The following is a 21816-nucleotide window of genomic DNA, read 5'->3' as shown; positions in this document are numbered from 1 at the left end:
ACATGAGCATTGGATCTGCAGAACTTTTTTTTCTTACATTTTTTTTTATTCAAGCAGTTTGCCCTGTATACGGGGGTACTGAAAAGAAAGTGTGAAGGCCCCCCTCACGTATTAATTCAAGTACTGGCGCACGGAAGTTATTGTACATGAGCCAAGGCGTTTAACTGTCTGATTCAGATCAGTTCGTAGCTTTCCGGCAAGCTCTGAGAATTCTCGCTTGTGTATAGTTATCTCTCTCTTTACCGACGACATTTAGAAAGCCTCCCGATTTCGGTTGTTAGGGGCTCCGCTCCCAAGAACCTCGAAGAACCCAGAAACTCGATTCTTCGAGACCTATAGTACTACGGGTGACGAGGCCCGGCTTTGCTGTGGGGGTTTTGGGGTAGGCGCTCACGCCGACAAGATCCGCCGCTCGCCACCAGCCACGCATCCGTCATTATGACGACTACTTCGCCAAGTTGCGCAATCGCAGACCACGGTTACACCCGCTCGTTTTTAGCAACCTTATGCTTGGTTTTTGGTGCCGGCGGCAACAAGCGTACAGCCCTCATTGGCACACAGACATTGAAAAGAGGGGAAGAAGTTGGGGGGGGGGGGGGGGGGCGTTGACGACTCCCCCACGCCTCCCCTCCCCCTCCCACCCCCCCCCCCCTTTTTTTTTGGTGCGTGTGTTTTGTTTTCCTTTCTTTCTCTTCATTCCAGAAAGCAGCCGATGTAACTGGTTACATGTTTGGTTTTCGGTGTTATCTTCGTAATCGCGCATTGTACGTGCTAGGCGTCTGGTACAGCCGTGGACGGCTAGGGTCAGCTATGAGGGCACGTTGGTGTGCTGTGGAGTGTCTCTTTCGGCAAATAGACGATATCCGCGACTGAGGAAGTCGCAATTTTGCAGGCTTCTTGCGCAAGAACGCTTCGACAGCCCGCCACGCTTATTGTGATCAGCGTCGTGTCGGATAAAGTGAAACGAATTAAGCGGTAACGCTTTGTCGTAGGTCAAGCACGCGCTCGCTAAATAGAATCATTCTTGACGACTAAACGTTGCCGTCTTTAAGTGCACTTCGACATTGTAACGCATAAAGGGCTCCTGGTCTTCAGACTGAGCGCAGAATGTGTAGAATACCGTGTTGTAGTCACCTATACCTAGATACTGAAAGAGCCGCTATTGAGTAAAACTTGAGAAGTGTACTAAATTGGTCATGTCTGGTTTATTCTATCTGGCGAAGCTCAGTGGTGTCATATAGGAGAGGGGGGGGGGGGGGGGTTGTAGCCGTAGCCGAATGCGGTAAACGTCAGCGCCCGGGGTGGCTGAATGGGCCGATAAAGAGAATGTAGTGGAGCAGAGAAGCGCTGAGAGAACAGTGTGCGTGGTGTGAGTTTTCAGGCACCTGCGTACGAGACGCGAGTCTGAATCTATTCGCAATGTACATCCGTCAGATTTTTCTTTTTTTTTAGTTGAACGTACAAGCTTATAGTAGTCAATATGTTTACAATGTGTCTTCGTGTGAGCCTAATTTTGCTCTTTATACCTTCTATACACCCGAGGTGTACTAAGTTCCGTTCAAAGTGTTCGCTCAATATTTCTTTCCCCTGATCATTTATTATTTAATGTAACTGTTTCCGGTTAGCAGGAATATCAATTATATTTTGCTGTAAGCATTGTTTGTATCACGGCGGGCATTGTTTACTTTGCTATTTTGAATGTGTAATATTTGAGCTGCTAACTTTGGGCTCAGGGCTATGCAGTGTCTAGCGGCACAATTTCTAGAATGTTTTAAAAAATGTGACATGTGAAACTGCCACCATACTGTCTTTTTTTTTTATTGCAGAAATAAATGCCGACATATATAGGCAGAAATAAGAGCGTTGCCCTTTTAAGCTATTTCACATTCACTATACGAAATGCGTCAAGAAGAGGGATTGGCAAGAGACAAAGAAAAGGGTGGGGGGGGGGGGGGGGGCGAGTGACAAGCGGAGCAGCCGCACCGGGTGCCGAGAGGCCGAGTGACGCCAGATATTCCGGGTTGTGCAGTCTCGCCTAAAATAAACACTTGGCGCTTCAGCACTATGTGATCATTCCATTCAGACGTGAGTTCGGAATCCCGGGCTCTCATTCCATTCCCCTTCTTTTCTAGCTGTCTTACTGGTGTCATCATTTCATTCCGGGTGTTTAAAAATGTGGAATGATTCCTGTAGCATTTCAACTCCGTAGTTGACACTCCGCAACACTCGTGTGTTGTAGTATGTATGTATGTATGTATGTATGTATGTATGTATGTATGTATGTATGTATGTATGTATGTATGTATGTATGTATGTATGTATGTACGTACGTACGTACGTATGTACGTATGTATGTATGTATGTATGTATGTATGTATGTATGTATGTGCGTATGTGTGTGCGTATGTATGTATGTATGTATGCATGTATGTATGTATGCGTGTGTTGAGAGAAAAGGCAGATAGAGGCACGGCAGTGGTATATAGATAGGCACGGCAGGGAGCCGTGCCACAAAAAATCCGGTGTCGGCGTCCGGCGTGGGCGACGTTGTCCATTAGAGAAAATTATGTTTATGTATATGTACATATACTACATGTATGATACTTGTTATGTGACATGCTATATGCCTTTCTATATGACATGCGGTATCTGCGGGTTATATTGCAGCACCATTCTATCACTAAAGTTGCTCAAACATTGTCTTACATTCTTGACAAAGTTATTCCTCGGAATTTTGAGAACGACAGCCCACAAGCAAATGTCATGAAACAAAACAGCGACAGCGCATGCCTTGTATGTTAAATCTTCTCAGACTGAATTATTAAAAGTGCGAAACAATAACAGCAACCTGAAAGTAATGCAATTTGTTTTTCTGGCGCGGCTGTGTACTACCTCCGGGATCAGCCCACGCAAGAGGCCGCGTTTCTACCAGAAAACTCGCCTTGTGCTATTTTAAGAAAGCCATGTGCAAATTAGTGTTACGATAGCCGTCAACTACTCCGTATATATATATCCAAGCAAGTCGAAAGCCCATTACAGCTGTCGGTGCAAAACGAAGAGACTCGCGGCAAATACTAAGCAGGCGTTAGTAAGAGCACGTTCGAAACGTGGCTTCCTCGAAACGCCAGCGCGACTCGTTAAAATACACCGACAGAGTGGTTAGGTATACCATTTCTTCTCTCGCCTGCCGAAAAGCTTTAAAAGAGCAGTGCGCAAATCGAAAAGCGATCTTCTCGTAGCGTTCTGCCGAAACGACAGTATTCGGCCGCGAAGCGCCCTTATCACCGCTGGTGGGGGCAGAATGCCTACAAATTGACGATCACTGACGTGGCGTGTTTAAAAGCCGCGAGACCGGATTTCTCGTTAAAACCTGTTTTCCCGTGAATCCTTGTCTGCGCGCGTTTCTGCTATATAGACAGCCTGCAAATATAACTTGTGGATCACTGCTTCGAACCTCCTTCGCTGCCGGATATATCTTCACGTCAGCGACGCTGATAATCGGCGACGCGACGACGCGGGGTGGAAGTCGATCGTTTCCCGGACGAAAGCCTTCGGCCGCGCGGGATACTCGGCGAATTCCACTGTAGGAAGTTTGACGAAGGTGAGCAATGTTTACACACCCTGAGAATAAAAAAAAAAGTGACCGTGCACTTGATCCTTCGTTTCAGCATATGCAGTCACCGTGTACACATATTTGTGCCTGAAAGTTTGTTTTTGCCAGTTCGGTCAAGTAGTGGCGAGCAAAAAAAAATATGGCAATCTCGCCCGCAGGGTGGAAATCGATAGCGATGGCAAGGATTAACGTTGTGTTCGGACTGCCAGAACGTGGTTAATAGAGCGTTTTAGATTAGGGGACGGAAGCGCCTTGCGTACGCAACTAGGGGCCATGGTACTGCGCATGCGCGGTCACCTACGTTCAGCGCATGCGCAGTACCGTGGCCCCTAGTTGCGTACGCAAGCCGCTTGCGTGTCCTAATCTAAAGCTCTCTATTGTTGGACTGACGCGAGACAACTCTTGCTATGAAGAAGTAACAGTGCCCTATCAGCTACCAGACGTCTCACAACGTTGGCGTGGTCGATGGTGTTGCAGGGGTCGCAACTCGATGGTCCACCAGATGAGGTTGGCTGGAAAGCGTCGGCGTTAGTCAGTTGCTCAGAGCGGTGTATTGACCCTTTTCGCGGCGATCCCGTCGCGGTTGCCATGTTTGGTCCCGTGGTGACACGTCCATTGCTTGCCTCCGCTGCTTCCGCTGCCTCCGTGTTTACAATGGCTGTACACGACGGCCGGTGCGGCTCAGGAAACCTCTTCTTTCGGGCGATAGCGTAGATGCTGACTACATGGACGACACGATGCTTTGGCCACAGATTCAGAGGACGCATAAAAACGCTCTCGGAGCTCATTAAGCTTGGACCAAATGGCGCGAGCAGCGTATACGGTGCTTGTTCTAAAAGCAAGGCTCGAAAGTGTATTCCAAGCTATCCATACTTTCCGCTTATGAATTCAATCAGGATCAGTGTTTTTTTTATCTTCGTTCTTTATTTGGCAAATACTCTGAAGCAGCGGCTTGTCACGTTTCTGACTCAGCGAAGTTCGTCGGTGCTGTCACTATCTGATTATTTCCAGCCTAATCGCTCGCGGGTGAACTCAGTTGCAATAGATTTTTTCTTGCTGCACACAAGGCTTGGGACGTAGCTTTTCTGTACTTTGTAATAGCTTGTAGCAATACGTATTATCGCTATTAACTTACTTACGCGTGGGGACCGTCACAAAACATTCAGTTTCGATCATTCGTATGCTGTTGGTGTAGTCGCTGTCACCCATGCTTTGGCGCATTGATTCAAGTTTACGCCCATTCACTAATTCTTAATACGGTGGCGATAGAGTGGGCGTACATTTGCGCGCGAGTTTGGGTAGATGTGTGTAGATAACATGCGCGAAACTTACTATGCCAGGAAGCGGCGCTATTCCCTTTGTCATTGTTTAACGAGAAGTCCGCGCTCTTGCCGGCGTTTCAAGGTTGAAGTCTTTTCTTTGGAGGTTAGCGATACAACGCTGGCGGATGAGTGAATTTTTCTTTTATCCACGAGTGAAGTCGTGCATCGAGAAGGACCGGCCACACAGGCTGTCCGTATGTATAGCAAGGCGGTCCGTGAACTTGGTCACACATATTCATGCCGTGCATTGGGCGCACGGTCAAGAACCCCAACCCCAGATGGTCAAGATTATTCCGGATACCGCCATTACATTCACGCGGGATCACATTACTCACCTACGCCTGCCACGTTTTACGGGATGTCCGACGTGCCGTATTCCGTAAGCAATAGTCAAGCAATCGTTTTTTTTTTCCTTCCTCGTAATGCCTGCACCCTATAATTAACTCGTTCGTGTTGCTTGAGCTGGTGATTCACACCTGTTTATAAAGAGCACTGCCCAAGCACTCCGTACAGATGGTTAACCAGCGAAGCTGAAACGTGCGGCCCCGGTGTTTATCACTGGGTTAATCCCGACGGTTCATTAAAGCCTTTCTCAATTATTGGTTACGTTTTTGTGTTTCTTAAGGAGGTTACACACATGTTCGGCTGCGACGGAGAGAACGACGTCACTGACGGTATGCCCGCAGTCGGTCGTTGTCGCCCATTGCCGCTTGCGATTCTTCAAAATTAAACTGCTTCAAAATTAAATTGTCCGTCACGTAAGAGAATGAATGGTTCATACCGCCTTAGGCAATGGCTCATACCCCCGTAAACGCGGCCTCCCCATTACGACGACAGAAGAGAAGTGACATTCTACGCTGTAAAGGTGAGCGGCAACGGAGCCACTTGTGGAAGAAGACGACGACGACGAACGCGGGAGCAGTGGCACGAGCGCGTTCGCGCGGTAGCACCAAGGGGCGCCAATGAGCCAGCCGTGGCAGAAGACGACAACGCTCGAGCCATTGCTGATGATGATAGTTTCTGCGCGCATCGGACGGACTGATTTTGGTTTCGCCTAGCCATATATACAGCTTCGCTCTAAAAACGGCGCCACATGACTGAGTGTACACTAAATCGAACTTTAATTACTCTGTATTTACGACCAGAGTGGCAGTTCGGACACGTTGGTATTCCATACGGACGACTTACAACCCCGAAGTGGACACAGACATAAAGAGGCACATACACACACATAGTGTGCGTGTGTGTGTGTGTGTGTGTGTGTGTGTGTGTGTGTGTGTGTGTGTGTGTGTGTGTGTGTGTGTGTGTGTGTGTGTGTGTGTGTGTGTGTGTGTGTGTGTGTGTGTGTGTGTGTGTGTGTGTGTGTGTGTGTGGTGTGTGTGTGTGTGTGTGTGTGTGTGTGTGTGTGTGTGTGTGTGTGTGTGTGTGTGTGTGTGTGTGTGTGCGTGTTAGTCGTCTTGTATTTACGAGGAAAGATCATGCTACGTGGTTTTGAATTTCTTTCAATGTAGTCCGTAGCAACCTGAAAGAAAAGAACGTATCTCTAACACAATTATTGGCAGTGCATCATAATTTGTGGCGGAACGGGCCATAAAACGTGTAGTTTCGCACAAAGTTTCGAAGCTGCTAGTCACAGCCAATTTTTCTGGCGCATTATTGCTAGCTGCAATGCACCGTTCCGCGCTGTATATGAGAGGCACAAAAATCATTTTGCAGCGGCGCGCGAACGATACGCATCCAAGAACAACGACGTCCTTCATGCCGCCTTTAGTTTGTTCATCGGTACTTGATACTTTTCTAGAAAAAGTTGGTGCTACATTTTTTTTTCATGATTACCTCTGGCGCATGCCATTACTAAACAAATTGGCTTTTCTCTGCCTTTTTGTTGTGTAGCTTACTGCTGTTTGACGTACTTGTGAAAGAGTGTTGTGGTTCTCACAAAGCGCCCGTGTTGTTTGTCTTTAATTGTTCGTATTATTCAGCTTTATTTCACAGATTTTCTTCCTTTTTGTAATAACCAAGCACCGTACAAGTCGTGCACGAGCAGCTTGTATCCTTATAGTGCTGTATGAGTGATGATAGCTCTGTTCGTATGTTCAGCGTCCACTCATGTAATAGCCCGATAGGGCTGACAGTATTATCAAATGAAATGAAATGATTCCTGGAATTCTTGCCACTGACTTCATTTGACTTATTTCCCGTCTATGCACATCTGTTATTGTGATGCGCACAGTAGCGCGAGACTAGGATGTAGCATTTTGTCGCTATCCTGGTGGCGCCGATATAAAAAAAAAGAAAAGAAAGAAAAAAGCAAAGGAAAAGAAACGAGCGTTGTTTCGTGTATGGTCTCCGAGATTCGGCAGCGCGCGGCCCGATCTCGGAGGTCATTGTTCGAGCCTTAATTTGCGAGAACTGTATGAGACGCAATGTTGTCACACTCCGCCACGGATTCATCCTTGTTTACGTTTTGAGCCAACCAGAGAGCGTGTAACAGCCCTGCGAGCCAATGAGAGCAGACAAATTGGCGAAGTCCACAATATGGCGATATTCGACATGCCTCGATGCCTGTTGCGGTTCCGTACTTTGCGTGCTTTGCAAACATTTCCTTTTATGTCGTTGAAATGTTATCGGAAGTTGCGAAATGTTATCGGATATGCTATCCACGAAATGTTATCGGATATTTACCGCAGCGAACCTACATACGGCGGCAACCTTACGTAACCCAGAGCAGTTCCCGTATCACGGATGCAGAGCATACTATGCAGCTTCTTTTGCCGCTGATGTGGACGCTTTGCAGTATTTCTAGGTTTTATACAGAGCGCGTCTTAACCCTTTAGTTCTGAAATAATAATTGAACAATTACTTATCCCTTGGTGAGCACTGGGTAACGATGTCTTTTCATTTATATGATTCGAAATTAATTATGTAAACTTCCCTCTCACGCCTTCGCTGCTAAACTCGAGGTCGTGGGTTTGACTCCTTCGACGGCGGTCACATTTCGATGGGGGCTAATTGCAAGAAAAAAAAACACTTATGTAGTTATATTTAGGTGTATTTTAAAGAACCCCACGTGGTCAAAGTTAATGCTGAGTCCCCTATTACAGCGTGCCTCATAATCAGATCTCGATTATTTCACGTAAAACCCCACATTATTATTTTTCCCTCGCCTCGGGACCTAAAATTAAGTTCATTGTCTGTCTGTCTGTCACGCAATTTGCACTAAGGATCTTGTGCCTATTATGAGTAAACAAAGAAAAATTTGTAGACTATGTTTTAATAGAGAAACTTCCTTTTGCCTATGCAATCAGGAATGCATTTTCTGAAGTTTATTAATGTCATGTATTTCATTTCTTGTTGATAAAAGGTTCCCGTAGTAAAAACGGTTGTATTGGGACGTTCTTTTCATTATTATTTCGAAGATGAATAGACTATAGCATAGAGATTACGGGAAAGCGGCGACACAGAAGCAAACGTATGTACAATATTTTACAGTGGTTAAATAATATGTAGTGTAGAAGCTAGAACTTGTTATTGGGCGAGTTGGTACATATTAGCGAACATTGTTTAACTGCGCGAACAAAAGGACCACAGAGACAGCATGGAACAAGGACGGGCGCAGCCAGAACAAAAGAACAAGGACGGAACAAGGGCGCAGAACAAGGACTGATCCCGTCCTTGTTCCATGCTGTCTCTGTGGCCTGTTTGTTCGTGCAGTTAAACAGAGTTCGCGGTTGTATAATACTTGACACGGAAATCACATTCAAACTGGAGAACTGTGGTGGTATACAACGAGACAATAAATCCCATCAGGAGCACCAGTTAGGTTATAACTTTACTGTACAAAGATTAAAAGAGCTTATTGGCCACTCGAAAAAAAAAGGCATCGTCTGGATGTGACTGTACGAAGTATTATACTTTAACCCACAGAACGGACTTAATTGGTACAAAACAAACGATACAAGTGATAAAAAAGATTGCCTGTACGTTCATGCTTTCGAGGTGATTGGTGACGGTAATGTGATTAGCACGTTTTCTTACGATAGGTGTTTGATTAGCAATTTACGTGATAATTCTTGTGATCGTGAAACTAATGAGACAGAGATGTTCCATTGCAGTGTTTATTTTTACCGCGGAGTCTTCATCTTTCTTGTCGAAATCGCGATACTGCTTGTGAATCGACTCTTCCTCTTCGAGTTCCCGCACGTGCTTGCAGCTGTGGCCACCAGTGGGCCCTAGTGCGCCACGTTACCCAACGACACACCCAGTGATTAAAATTAGTGTCAAAGAGGTTCGTTGAAGAACGGCACGCACCCGGTGATCGGAATTGGGGTGTGAGAGGTTCATTGAAAAGCGGTACATTACCAGTGACACACATCCAGGGATACAAGTTGCGTGGAATGGGTCAACTGGTAAAATGCACATACGCAATGTCACATACCTGTGACGACCCGCGTTGGCCCGACCGCAGTTGGGGTGAACAAAGGTCGTTAAAGAGCGGAACACGTACAGGTAAGCATACCGATTGACCCAAATTGACATCAAAGAGGTTCATTAAAGTGTGGCACATAGCTAGTTTTTGTTTAATTATGTATTATATATTTATTTATTTCACAATACTGCAGGCCACTATGGCCCAAGCAGAAGTGGAGTTACAATACAACGAGAAGGGAGAACAGCACAGAAATAATTTGCAACGATACTCCTAGGACAAATATTACAACAATGTTTGCTCAGACAATTTTTAACAAGACAAATGCAGTTCAAGGGTTTCATCAAAGTTAACAGCCTCGCACACAAATTCAGGGAGACAGTTGCAGTCCGAAACTGTGCGCGGAAAAAAAACTATGAATGCTTCTGTTTTGGCAAAGATTGGTTGTAGGGAGTTTTTGTGAGTGTGGCGTGTTTTTGTTCCTTTATTGAACGTTAGATATGAGGGCGCAGATATATTAAGCTTCCTAGACAAAATATTTCGCAAGAAGATTAGTCGGTTTATTTTTCTGCGTACAGCTAATGTAGGAATGTTATGTGCACTGATGAGTTCATTTGGAGAATCTAGCTTTTTATATTGATCACATATAAATCTAACCGCTTTTCCTTGCAGCTGTATATCTTTCTTAGTGTACGGGTCCCATAAAACATATGCATACTCCTATTTCGGTCTAATAATGGCCTTGTACGCTTGAAGTTTAACATTTACAGTCACCTTTGAAAGCTTTCTTGTTAAGAAACACAGTTTCTGAAAAGTTGATAGAAAAATTGCTGAGATGTGTGCCTCCCATGTCATGTCACTGGAAAGTGTAATCCCTAAATATTTATGTTGATTTACGGTTCTACTGTTTGAATGTGAGAGCTATGGATGCTGTATGTAAGTACACGTCGATTCTTTTCCGCGTAATATTTAACTAGCACTGTTTCATTAACATTTAATTACATGTACTATTCTACGCACCAACGTTCAATGTGGCTGAGAGTTAGTTGTAAAAGGTTATGGTCTTCAAAGCAGGTTATTTCTTTAAAAATAATCCAATCGTCTGCAAACTTTTGATAAACACTGAGACAGGGATTACTTGCACTAAATCATTTACGTAAATCAGAAATAATAATGGCCCCAGGACACTCCCCTAGGAAACATCAGAAGTAAGGCTGAGCATCCTAGATACACTAGATTTAATTTCAACAAATTGTTTTCTATTAGTTAAATATGCCTCAACCCATTTGATAAGATAAAGCGGTAATCCCATATTATTTAATTTTAGAAATAATTTATCCTGCAGAACCTTGTCAAATGCCTTGAAAAAATCTAGTAAAAGTATATCAATCTGCCGATAACGATCTAGAACTGCTAAGGATTCATGAATGGTTCTTACGAGTTGTGTTGTCGTGGACATTCCCATCCGAAAACCGTGTTGGCAAGGAGACAAGACATTATTATTCACTGAAAAGCACTGAATATTGTGAGCCACGATATGCTCTAGTATCTTGCAACGAACAGGTGTAATAGATATGGGCCTATGATTGGAAGTTATTGACTTATCGGCTTTCTTTATGGACCGGATCCACACGTGCAACTTTCCAGTCGTCCGGAACTTCGCTATTACTCAAGGAGACATTAAATTAAAATAAATTAAATTAGATTATGGGGTTTTTATATACGTGCCGAAACCACCATATGATTATGAGGCACGCCGTAATGGGGACTCTGGATTAATTTGGACCACCTGGGGTTCTTTAACGTGCACCTAAATCTAAGTAGACGGGTGTTTTCTGCATTTCGCCCCCATCTAAATGCGGCCGCCGTGGCTGGGATTTGATCCCGCGACCTCGTGCTTAGCAGCCAAACACCATAACCACTAAGCAATCATGGCCGGGTTAAGGAGACATTAAAGACTTTTGCCAGGATTTCACTTATCTGTGTGGAATAGCGCTTTAAAATGTATTTGGGATGGGGTGGACCTATACTCTTTTTGGCGCCGAGTTTTCTTATCATAATTAAAACACCTTCCCTTGTAATGATAGGAATGTCGCTGTCATTAAGAATAGCGGTTTGTGGTACACAATCACTTGAAAGAGCGAAAACGTTGTGAAAGTATGTATTAAAAGCCTGCGATATTCTAAAACCGTCAGTTTCGAATCTCCCCACCAATTTAATTTTATTCACTGTTTCAATGCTCTGACCCAGAAATCTCCAAAATTGAGCAGGATCCTCTATAATAAACGTAGGGAGAGTAACTTGATAGTAATTCGACCGCGCTTGACTTTAGTTGCCAGATTCTTTTTTCAAGTCATGAAAGGTCTCAGGTTTTACGTCTATACTCTTTTTAAGTCGCTTGAGCCTACGTTTGTCACGGATAATATCCCTAGAAATCCATAGGCTTTTGCGGTTTTTACGCACCTTCCGGAATGGGACGTATCGTTCACTGGAGAACATGACCGCCTTTTTAAATCGTGTCCGCAAGGCATGAACATTATCATGCGTATACTATAGTTTACGTGTCTAAGTTTTTTGTGATGTGTTATCAGCGCAATCAAAGTCGTTAATGCTCACTGAATTAGTATTTGAATGCCCTGCGGACGCTCAATAAGGCCAGAAAAAAACAATGAGCTGTGATCGGACACACCATTTTCAGTACTAATATCACCATTCAAAAGAATACTACTACCAAAGAATAAGTCCAAGACAGCACTGCTACGCGTAGGTTCACAGACAATTTGGTCAAGGTTCAGAGCTATCATTGTGTCTAGGATAACATCGCTCGATTTAGATTGGCCGTAAACTAATTTCTTCCATTTAATAGCTGGAAGGTTTAAATCTCCTGTAATAATTACGTGACGTGCGCAGTTTTGAAGAAGATGATCATAAATTTCTTCAAGAAACGATTCTGGCATTTCAGGGACTTTATAAATAACACAAAGCATAAATGTGAAAGCATTTACAGAGACGTTCAGAAACAGACTTTCGTGATCAGCAATCTGGGTTTATCAAACATACGTCAATACCGAGCTTAGAAATAACAGCGACTCCCCCGTCACGTGTGCCTCGATCACGCCTGTGCATGTGATAGCCGGGGGACTAATTTCGTAATCGCCTACACCAACATGCAACCACGACTCAGTGATAACCACCAAGTGCAGTCAAAAGGCAAAATCAGTATCTCAGGTTTTTCCACTTTGTTCACAATGCTTCTGGCGTTAAAGAGAGAACATGAAGGTTCTTATATGCAGACCATGAAAGCTATGCACATTGTATAGGATCTTCCCCGGACGGATAACACCTGTGCTCGAAACATCATCCCATGCGTATAGAACTTGGAATCAACGCGCATTTTATCGTTTCCTAGTGCGACCATCTTGCCATGTTCTTTTTCTGCTTTAGCGCTTTGCCATAGCTGTCTTCGTTTTCTTCGTGTTTCTGCAGAGAAGTCATTTTGCACGTAAATTTGCGTTCCCTTAAGCTTCTTACAGTTCCGTAGCACTTCTTGATTTTCCATATAATTTTGGAAAAACATAATTACAGGTCGCTTTCCGGGATGTCTTCCCAGGCGATGTATTCTAGCAACAGACAAAATCTTTACGCCGAGCCTGTCCTCGAACACTTCATTGATTACACTGTGTCGCAGCACATCCTCAGTTTCATTTGCGCGTCATCTATGCCAAAAACCACAAGATTCGATCTCCGACTCCTATCTTCCTAATTCTGTAAGTTTTGCCTACTGTGATACAAGTATTTGCTCAAGTTTTTTTTTTTTAACAGAATTGTTAAGAACTACAAAGTTACCCACTTTCTGAGCTATTTCTCAGACATTTGTTTCTAGTGTGTTCATTGAGGCCGAGAAGGAATTCACACTTTTCTCGGTGTCTTCCAACCACTTTTTAACCTCTGCTAAATCCTCCCTAATAGCCTGCTGGCCCTGTATCAGTATTTGGAGCATTTCAGCAGTGGAATTCGGACCCGGATTCAATTCCACATCACCACAAAGTAACAATTTGCACACGTGGTAACACTCGTACGCTAAAGCCAGCAAAGTCGGTGGGCACGGCACAACAACAGGACCTCTTTCATCGCTGCGGTTCGAGTATACACAACTGACGTGGAACAAGAATGCGGTACGCATTGTTAACGCTCCGCTTCTTGCGTTTTTCGCCGTGCCCACTGAAGAATCCCCGTTGAAGCGGCTCTTTTTATGCGCGATAGACTTGCCGATGTCACGCATGCGCTGCCCATGTCTTATCGAAGACTTGGAGGCAAGTTCACTGCAAAACGGGTGAAGCTGTCGGCTTGTTCTCCAACTATAGGTGAAGCGTTAATATGATTCGGCGATGTCCAAGAACCAGCAACAATCGGCAGCAAAACCTCCTGGAACAAGAATGCGAGACGCAAACGCAGTGAGTTTCACTGAAGAGCGACACATAAAGTGACACATATCCCGTAACACATGTTGCCGAGAAACGGGTAAACTTATGAACGCCACGTACGCACTGTCACATACCCGTGACCGAAGTTGGCCCGACAGTAAGTTTCGAACCCGGTTTCGTCACCGCAGCAGCCCGATGACCCATGGATGCTCTAACCGATGCTGTCGAGCCTCTTTGGTAAGATCAGCCCCCCCTATACTGGCCCAGCACATTCTTGACGCGCTGCACCAGGTGCGCGCGCACCACACTTTTCCGAGAGTTCGTGAGCGAGCGATTCATCACTCACAGCTGCCGGAACGCTTGTACGGGGTTAACTTTTGGGAAGTGGTGGGTGGCGCTGTGCTTTTATTCGGCACCGCAGTGTTTTTACCGGGATGGGGGACGTGGGTCTCAGGTGAATGTGCACAGTGTGGTGGTGTCAGTAATGCATGTGCTTGTAGTACGTCTGAGTGGGGCACGCGGACATTATTAGGTGGCGCACGAAGTGATTCAAGATGGCCGGCACAGAGATTATCAGGATCGCCGACTGCGCGTCTGTGTCGTCGTAGCACGCCGAGCTTATTCTCAAGGGCTGCGGAAAAAAAGGTTGCAATGACGTTCGCTTTTTGTAAAGCACGTGTCTTTAGCAAACATGATAGATCACCTTCAAATATGCAAAGAAAAAAAAGAAAAAGGAGCCCGTGCCTAGATCTAATATCAGACAAGAAATTTCTGAACACCAGCCATCTAATTTGTCGCGGCGTCCGTCAAGGCATGCAGTTGTGAAGCTGTTACTATTCAAGGGCTGTCTGTACAGACCTTGCTCGGCATTGAAGGTAAGCCTCATAATAATTCGAGCTTATTTCTGGCGAAGGCAGTCGCATCAATATGCATGAGCTTCCTGGTGTATTTTTAAGTCGCGCTGTCCACACGCCTTGCCAGGCGTTTCGCGCCAAGCGTAAATACATAAATAGCATTCTTGAGTACAACAATTCACGCCGCGCGTAAGTATAATTGACTATCGTACATATCCAACATGCCGTGCTTGCTTGTTGCACGGCTACACGGGCGTTTTTGCATTTCGCCCCAATCAAAATGTGGCCGTCGTGTTCGGGATCAAAAAATGTTAGATTCGTTGCTTTTTTTTTTTTGCTCTGACAAGGAGTGCTGCTGCATATTTCTTCAAGGACAACAGATTAGAACGTTAAAAAAACCCGTCACAAAACTACCGCGCTAAAAAGTAAGACCGGAAAGATACTTCAAAACACAGTCCCGCGAACGTGCGCAGCGTTGCATATATAGCCAGTTAAAAATATCGACTGCCTCTCAAAATTAACGTGCCATTCGTTTTCCGCTGGTACTCGAAAACCTGACACAGCTGCTACTCAACTGTGTCGGTGGCGTTTCGACAGCCTTATGCATGTCGCAGGACATAGGCGCGTACTCATTAGCTTTTGTTTTTTCGGGCCGCTTTGAACGTCCCGCTTTTCACTTGTGAACCACTTTTCACTTGTGCTACAGCCACAATGTTTGTAAAAGCTTAATACTTATGCTTTCGTGATCGATGTCGACAATTAGAATTTTTGCTTACCGATGCCGTTCCACGAGAAGTCTTTGGCCCCAACAAAGTGCAGATACAGACCTTCATTGGTGCCGTCACATGCTTGCCGATCGGGAGCTTCACCGCCCGCTTCTTTTTTAGACACACGTCCGTCGGAAAAAGGAATGAAGACTTCATTTCCTCCCCCGCCACTCGACTGGTGCACTGAGGCACGCAACATACCCTGTTGCTTTTAAATGGTTTACTTTCGTGGCGTCAGTACAAGCTGTCAACACATCAGAAACGCGGCCGCACAAACGGAGCCATACGGAGACACTGCGCGGGTCATCCTTGAAGCATTTTTCTCACAGGCCATTCCGCGGTGCCACCATCTCTGCATCGCAAGTAGCTGGTATTCTATAGCTGAGGTCAAGTTACAGAAGGCGAGGGGGGAAGAGGGGTCGAGTAGGTATTGTGCGGAGCAAATCCCCGTTGCTCTGTTAGAGTGAAAGTAAAGAGAGAGAAAAAGCGTATACTAGATGCAGGTATGATATTAGGATTTTTTTTAGAAATATGACGGGATCGGATGACGCGCAAGACAGGAGTAAGTGGAGGTCACTGAGAGAGGCTTTCACGCGTAGTGGACAAGGTAGGATCATGAGGATGATTTGCTTCCTGATAGCGCATACCGTCATGTACTGGCCGAGAGACAGGAGAAAAAAGAAGGATCGCGAATATCACGCATAGAAGATAAGTGATTTGGTCGCGACACCGCAAGAATTTCCTTTTTTTGATCTGCTTCTCTTAGATACTGTCGACAAATATCACTTGCGCTTGCGTGCTGGAATGAACATTACGATCGGTGTAACCAATACACGTTTTGCTTTGATTTTATCTGCTTCTGATGTTTTATCTTTCGTAGTACCGCTTCTGCCACAAACTGATAATAATGTATTCCGTGCTCCTCACCTCCTGCGAAACTTCTGCATTCTTTTAAGGTGGAGCAAATGAAGCCCTGTAACTCCACCGGCTTACCTTGAGCGCGTAAGAATGACTTAATTATAAGGAGAAATGAAGGTCAAAATGTTTGCCTTTTGCCGTCCAAACAGGGTGCTGCTAACACCAGCATGTGACGCTGTGAATTGCGAGGCTTACTTTTAGCACTTTTTCGCTTGCATTATCGCTATACAAGTTGCCAAGCTGATGATACTGAACATTCCTGGCATAAAAAAGAAATCTTCGACTCATTCCATTGGAGGCAAAATTTCTGACTGCTCTACGTATGAGTCGACAGCAGGAAAACTACACGTCTTTCTTCAAAGATGCATCGAACGACAGATGTCATTCCGTGTGCTGCATTTGAAAACCCAGCATGTGAAGTAAGTAAAAGTTCACATCAGTCTCACAAAACCTCATGGCACATCAACAGAACTATTCGGCATTTTACAAGCTGCAGCATTTGTAACCGAAAGCACGCGCAGTCAATACTGGTTTACCTACTCGAACTCCAAAGCCGCTGGGGACACTATTACAATGCTGTTTTCATGGTGACAACTCCTCGCTTGGCTGCAAAATTAAGGAAGTATTGGCTCTTCATGTTTAATATGGTCTTCAGATCCGTTTTACAATGGATCCCAAGCCACATTGAATAACAGAAATTAAGTAGCGGACAGAAATGGATGCTCGGCGCCTAAACCGCATCTTCGGGGACCGAGACGGAAATTATCAAAAGGCCACGTGGTTCGATGAGCGGACAAAATCATATTTTTTGTACACTATTCACAAGGTTTTTACGCTTTTCATAAAACTTCAAGATATAGAACTTGCTTTGAACACATTCATGCATCGTTTAGGTTTCCAAATGGCGTACACACACACACACAGTTTTTTTTAATGTCGCGTACGGAAAAAACCCTCGTCAGACTGTGTAGACTGTGACAACTCGGAAGCCTCTGTAGAACACATCCTCATCGAATGTCCACAATTCGACCAACACCGGCAGTCGATCACTTCATCGTGATCGTCTGGACGCCTTAGGCGTCTTTTTCCTGTAAAGAAATCGCTCGGTCCCTGGTCCTGTCCGTATAAACAATGAGAAGCTGCTAAAGCCTTGCGTGATTTTGTCGTGGACAGCGATCCCATTCGTTTCTCGTGATTTTAGTGCACTTAAGTGACATAAATTATGCCTCAAGACAGCGCCATAATGACTTTGTCGTACCATTTGAGATCAAGGAGGTTAAAACTTTTCAACCTCCTTGTTTGAAATCTGGTGTGCGTTTATCGCGCCACAGACTATACTTGTAGGCTCTGCTTTTAACTGATGCATTTAATCATCAGAAGAGTAATTGTGCTTCTCACAGGTTATACGCTGGCTCTGTATTAAGCTTAGATTTACAGTTTTTATCAAGACATTTGTATATTTTTACCACGTGACTAGGGAGTCTTAATATGAGCGATTGGGAAAGCTTCTGACTATTTATTTTTATTTTTCTATTAATACTGTTCTATCCTATAGTTCTTTTTTTATATGTGTGTGCATTAGCAATTATTTTGGGATAGCGGGCTCATCAATAGCCAAATTGTGGCGGTTATTGTGGCAGTTAACAAAAAAAATTGATATTGAATGCGGTGCTATTATTTTTCGTTATTAAATAATTAACCTCGGAAACGCGCTTCCACAGTCTATACTCTTTCAAAAATGTTGCATCCTTTGCGGCTTATCTCGTCGCCCAACAATAATCATTTGCCTTTCTCGCGTTTCCTTTCTTGAAAACTATGCGTTCGCTACTTTCCTGTCAAGAATGCTATTTCTGATGCTATGTCAAGAATGCTAATGCTGATGACACGCATGTCGTTAAAAGCGCTAAAGAAAGGAAAGGCGCGCAAATCCAATGACGATAACTGTTGTGCGACAAGATAAGCCCCAAAGGGCTTTTTTTAAGAGTGTATGACATCACTAGTAGCTGGTGCGGGAACCTCAAGCAACCGTCGGCCCCGCTGTATTTTCTGTGCGCAAGCAGGTACCAAGGGCGTCGCTGACATAACACTTGCCACGCGCTGAATACTTACTACGGGCCATATACGTGGGACGCTATAAATAGCTCCAAGTGACCGCATGCAATTTATAAGCAATCCATGTATACTCCTGAAACCTTCGTGCGTGCTGTTTCACCTTTCAACCGGAATTGGACAGGCTAGGGCAGCCGGCCGGGCAAACGGATTGATTCACTTTTCAGTCAGTGTCCGAGGGTTCTATTCTGGACACGCATGGCGGCTGCACGGCCGCCATTATCCGCCATCTTGGCTGTCTCATTGGCTGTCCGGAGGTCACGTGTATTGAAATTTGTGCCGGGAAACGGAAGTTTTGCTAAATGCAATTTTGTGTTTTCGTCAGAATGATGAAACGTGACGTGGAGCTGCAAACTTTATCGACTAATACTTTTTTGTGGTCCTTGGCACCTCTATTGCGACTTTAGCGTTTAAAAAGAAAGTGGACGGTAGCGTGCAGAAGCTCGTGCAATGCATCTGCAATTTCGCGAATATGTGGTGGCGTCCCAAGATAGCCGGCATGTCAGCTTGCTGATTGGCTGAAGGAATATCCTGTGAAGAGCGTCACAGGAAGGGCTGTTTCGTAAACATCAATTTGACGTTGCGTGACGTTGCGCTCGGCCGCCATTGCAGGGATTTTCCGCCATAATTTGTGGTGCGACGAGCCACGCGAATTATGGTAATGAGCGGCCATATGCAATGACAGTGGAGAGGCATGCGTATCGCCGCATTTTCCCTGTCATTTGGGGCGATGAAAATCTTTTGTTCACAACGCGTGCTCATAGCATTTGCATCGCTCTCGGGTGGTGTTGGCATTTGTGTTTTGCACCATCATTTTTATTAAAAACACGTTTATTTGAAATAATATTGGTTGAAACTAGCAAACTTTCTGCGACATTTCGCACTTTTTACTATTGCGTTTGTATTGTAATCAATATTAATGACTTTTCGCGTCATCGAAGGCTATGACAACGGTGACTTTTTAATTTGCAAAAAGAAATGTACGCAAGACGGCGCCTTGAAGTTTCCTCTCGCGGTGCGAGTAAGCAGCCAAGTGCACAAGAGATGGCAGTGCCGGCGTTTGCGTCGCTCAAGCGGATACCTGTGGCGCGCGCAACGCTATCGATGATATTCGGCGGCTTCTCAGCCAGACGAGTCGGGCTGAGTCACTTGCGGATCACGAGATAGCGATAACGCGGCCTAGAGCGTGCGCTGATCATCACTGGCAGGTCGCGTATGTTGTCTCAAGGTAGAAAGCAAGCGCGTGGGCGCCAATATACGATGACTCATTCCGTTTCCCGAGGACACGCATCCTAGCTAATGAAGCAGACGACAGCCTGCGCGCATGCAGACGACGGAAGCGAGAAACGATTTTGATGGAATAATCGTACGCGTTGAGCTAGCTGTTTTATTTTTACTGGGGAGGAAAACTGTTTTGCTTTATCAGCCACGCTATGTTCAATGCCTACATTACAGTTTCTTAGGCGAAACGTCAAATTTGCGTCACGTTACGAAAGCAAATCGGGGCTATCGGCGCCATTGTGTAAGCGTCGCGCGTACGTCACGCTTCGAAGAAAATGGCGGAATGTCCAGAATAGAGCCTCGATTGTTCTCTCACTCTCGTCAAAAGCTAACTGTTCCGGTCACCCTACACAGTTCTATAAAATGTTGCTACGCACAGTGCTGGATGAATCACCGTTATCCCAACAGCACGTGCATGCTACACGGTAAATCCTAGCCTTGAAAGCAAAGAAACTGCGCCTGCAGGAACGCTCATAGCCGCATGATGTCAGGACGCGGCCGCGGCCAATGATAACATCCTCGCCACCGTGGGAATCCCCCGCACCCCATCACGGCATTGCCGGCGTTCGGCGTAAAGCCAGCGTAGCAGCGGCGACTGACGACCCTCTCCAGACACGCCCGCGTGGTAGTTTTTACTTCTCCTTCGGGGGCCCATGTTTTCCGTTTTTAGCTGAATCTTTGGTTCCGGCGACACGTGCGACTTTTTGACTCTCAGCACACACGAGCACGCACAACACACACGCTTAGAGAGAAACGCCGTTCCTCTTACGCCGGCTACGTGCAATCGCGCTCTGCCCCCTCGCCCCGGCAACGAAAAAAACTAGTTCCTGTTGCCGCTTCTCGGCTGCTTTCTTCCTGTTACCTTTTATTTCTAGCGTTGGCCGCCGCGTCGTCCATTCATCGTTTCGAGGCGGGGCGAAAAAGTCTGTGGCGTAGTCGTGACGTTTGGCGTGACGTCACGAGCCGGCTGGCTTCGCTGGTTTCCGCCGGAAGCGCGCGTCGCCGCCGTCCACCTCCTCTCCCTCCGCGTATAAAGATGGCGGCCTCCATGGCCGCTCTTTCATTCGCGCGTCGTCTGCTTCACCGAGGAGCGCGTTTCGTGGTGCGCTGTCGCGGCAGCGTTTGGTGAACATATTTTTTTTTTTCTTGACTCTGGTTTCGAGATTCGAACCTCGTCGGTACAAGACGGAGCGCTACGAGGAAGGATTTCGCTCGGACTGCTGTCGGCGTCATGGTGAAACGAACAGACGAGGTAAGGGTCGTGTTAATACTAGCACACTTGTTGCACGAACTGCAGCAGCGGGCGATCGAAAATGAGCAGATGGTACCAGCGGTGTTGCCAACCGTCTTACGGTACTGGCTTGGCAATCTGCATAATACAGTGAACAAAACGAACACCTTTATTTGCTTCCTGCAGAGACAGCGGATGAAACTAACCAAGCGTGCATTCGTTTCCTCTCCCTTTTCGTTCTCCTCAATTTTTCTTTTGTCATCCATGAAAACGAAGTATTTCCTGATCTAGCGCACATGCACTAGCAAACTTTTCCTTTAGCGAAAACTACGCATTCTGTCGCTGAATACTTTCGCTATACTTTCTTTTTTTTTTTTTTTCGTGACATTCATGCTGTAATGCTAAGCACAACGATGGCGAAAGTATGCGGCGTTTGTAACCACTTATTCCATGTTTAACAAAGGAGCTTGCCGATAAGCGTTCCTACATTTACTTTACGCTGCAACATACGCAAAAGGCCACTCCTTCACGAAATGCTAGTTCGTTTACTCGTCACCATAAACTTGCGCGTGCAAGAAAAAGCAGTGTCTTCGATCCAAGTAAAGGGATTGATTGCTACCTAGGCAGTTGGGGGGTTGAAGACTTCTAATTTCTAAATCATTTTGACCACTTAAGAGTTTTTTCCAAAGCTCAGCAGGCAAGCAGTTTTTTTTTTTTTTTCTACATTCCACCCCCGTCTTAAGGAATGCATGACGCCATAGCGACTTGGCTGGCCGGAGTAGAACACCGTAGTCATTAGAGAGTTTTAGATTAGGGGGACGCGCGCGTTGGAGCCCACCTTAGCGCTTGGGGGCTCCAACGCTTGCGT

At 45.5% G+C, this 21816-nt stretch overlaps 1 protein-coding gene across 1 annotated transcript in view; it reads left to right on the top strand.

Moving 5' to 3' along the window:
- Window positions 1-20796: 20796 nt before the first annotated feature.
- LOC119465930 (sodium-dependent proline transporter-like) overlaps window positions 20797-21816 on the top strand; it is a 52027-nt gene continuing 51007 nt past the window's right edge. Inside the window, 1 exon segment of the mRNA XM_037726408.2 lies at window positions 20797-20969. Coding sequence (XP_037582336.1) covers window positions 20949-20969 — 21 coding nt within the window. The 5' untranslated portion in view covers window positions 20797-20948.

Source organism: Dermacentor silvarum, chromosome 10, assembly GCF_013339745.2.
Source record: "Dermacentor silvarum isolate Dsil-2018 chromosome 10, BIME_Dsil_1.4, whole genome shotgun sequence".
NCBI lineage: Eukaryota > Metazoa > Arthropoda > Arachnida > Ixodida > Ixodidae > Dermacentor > Dermacentor silvarum.
The sequence above is the reverse complement of the archived record's forward strand: the minus strand, read 5'-3'. Positions and strand labels throughout refer to the sequence as shown.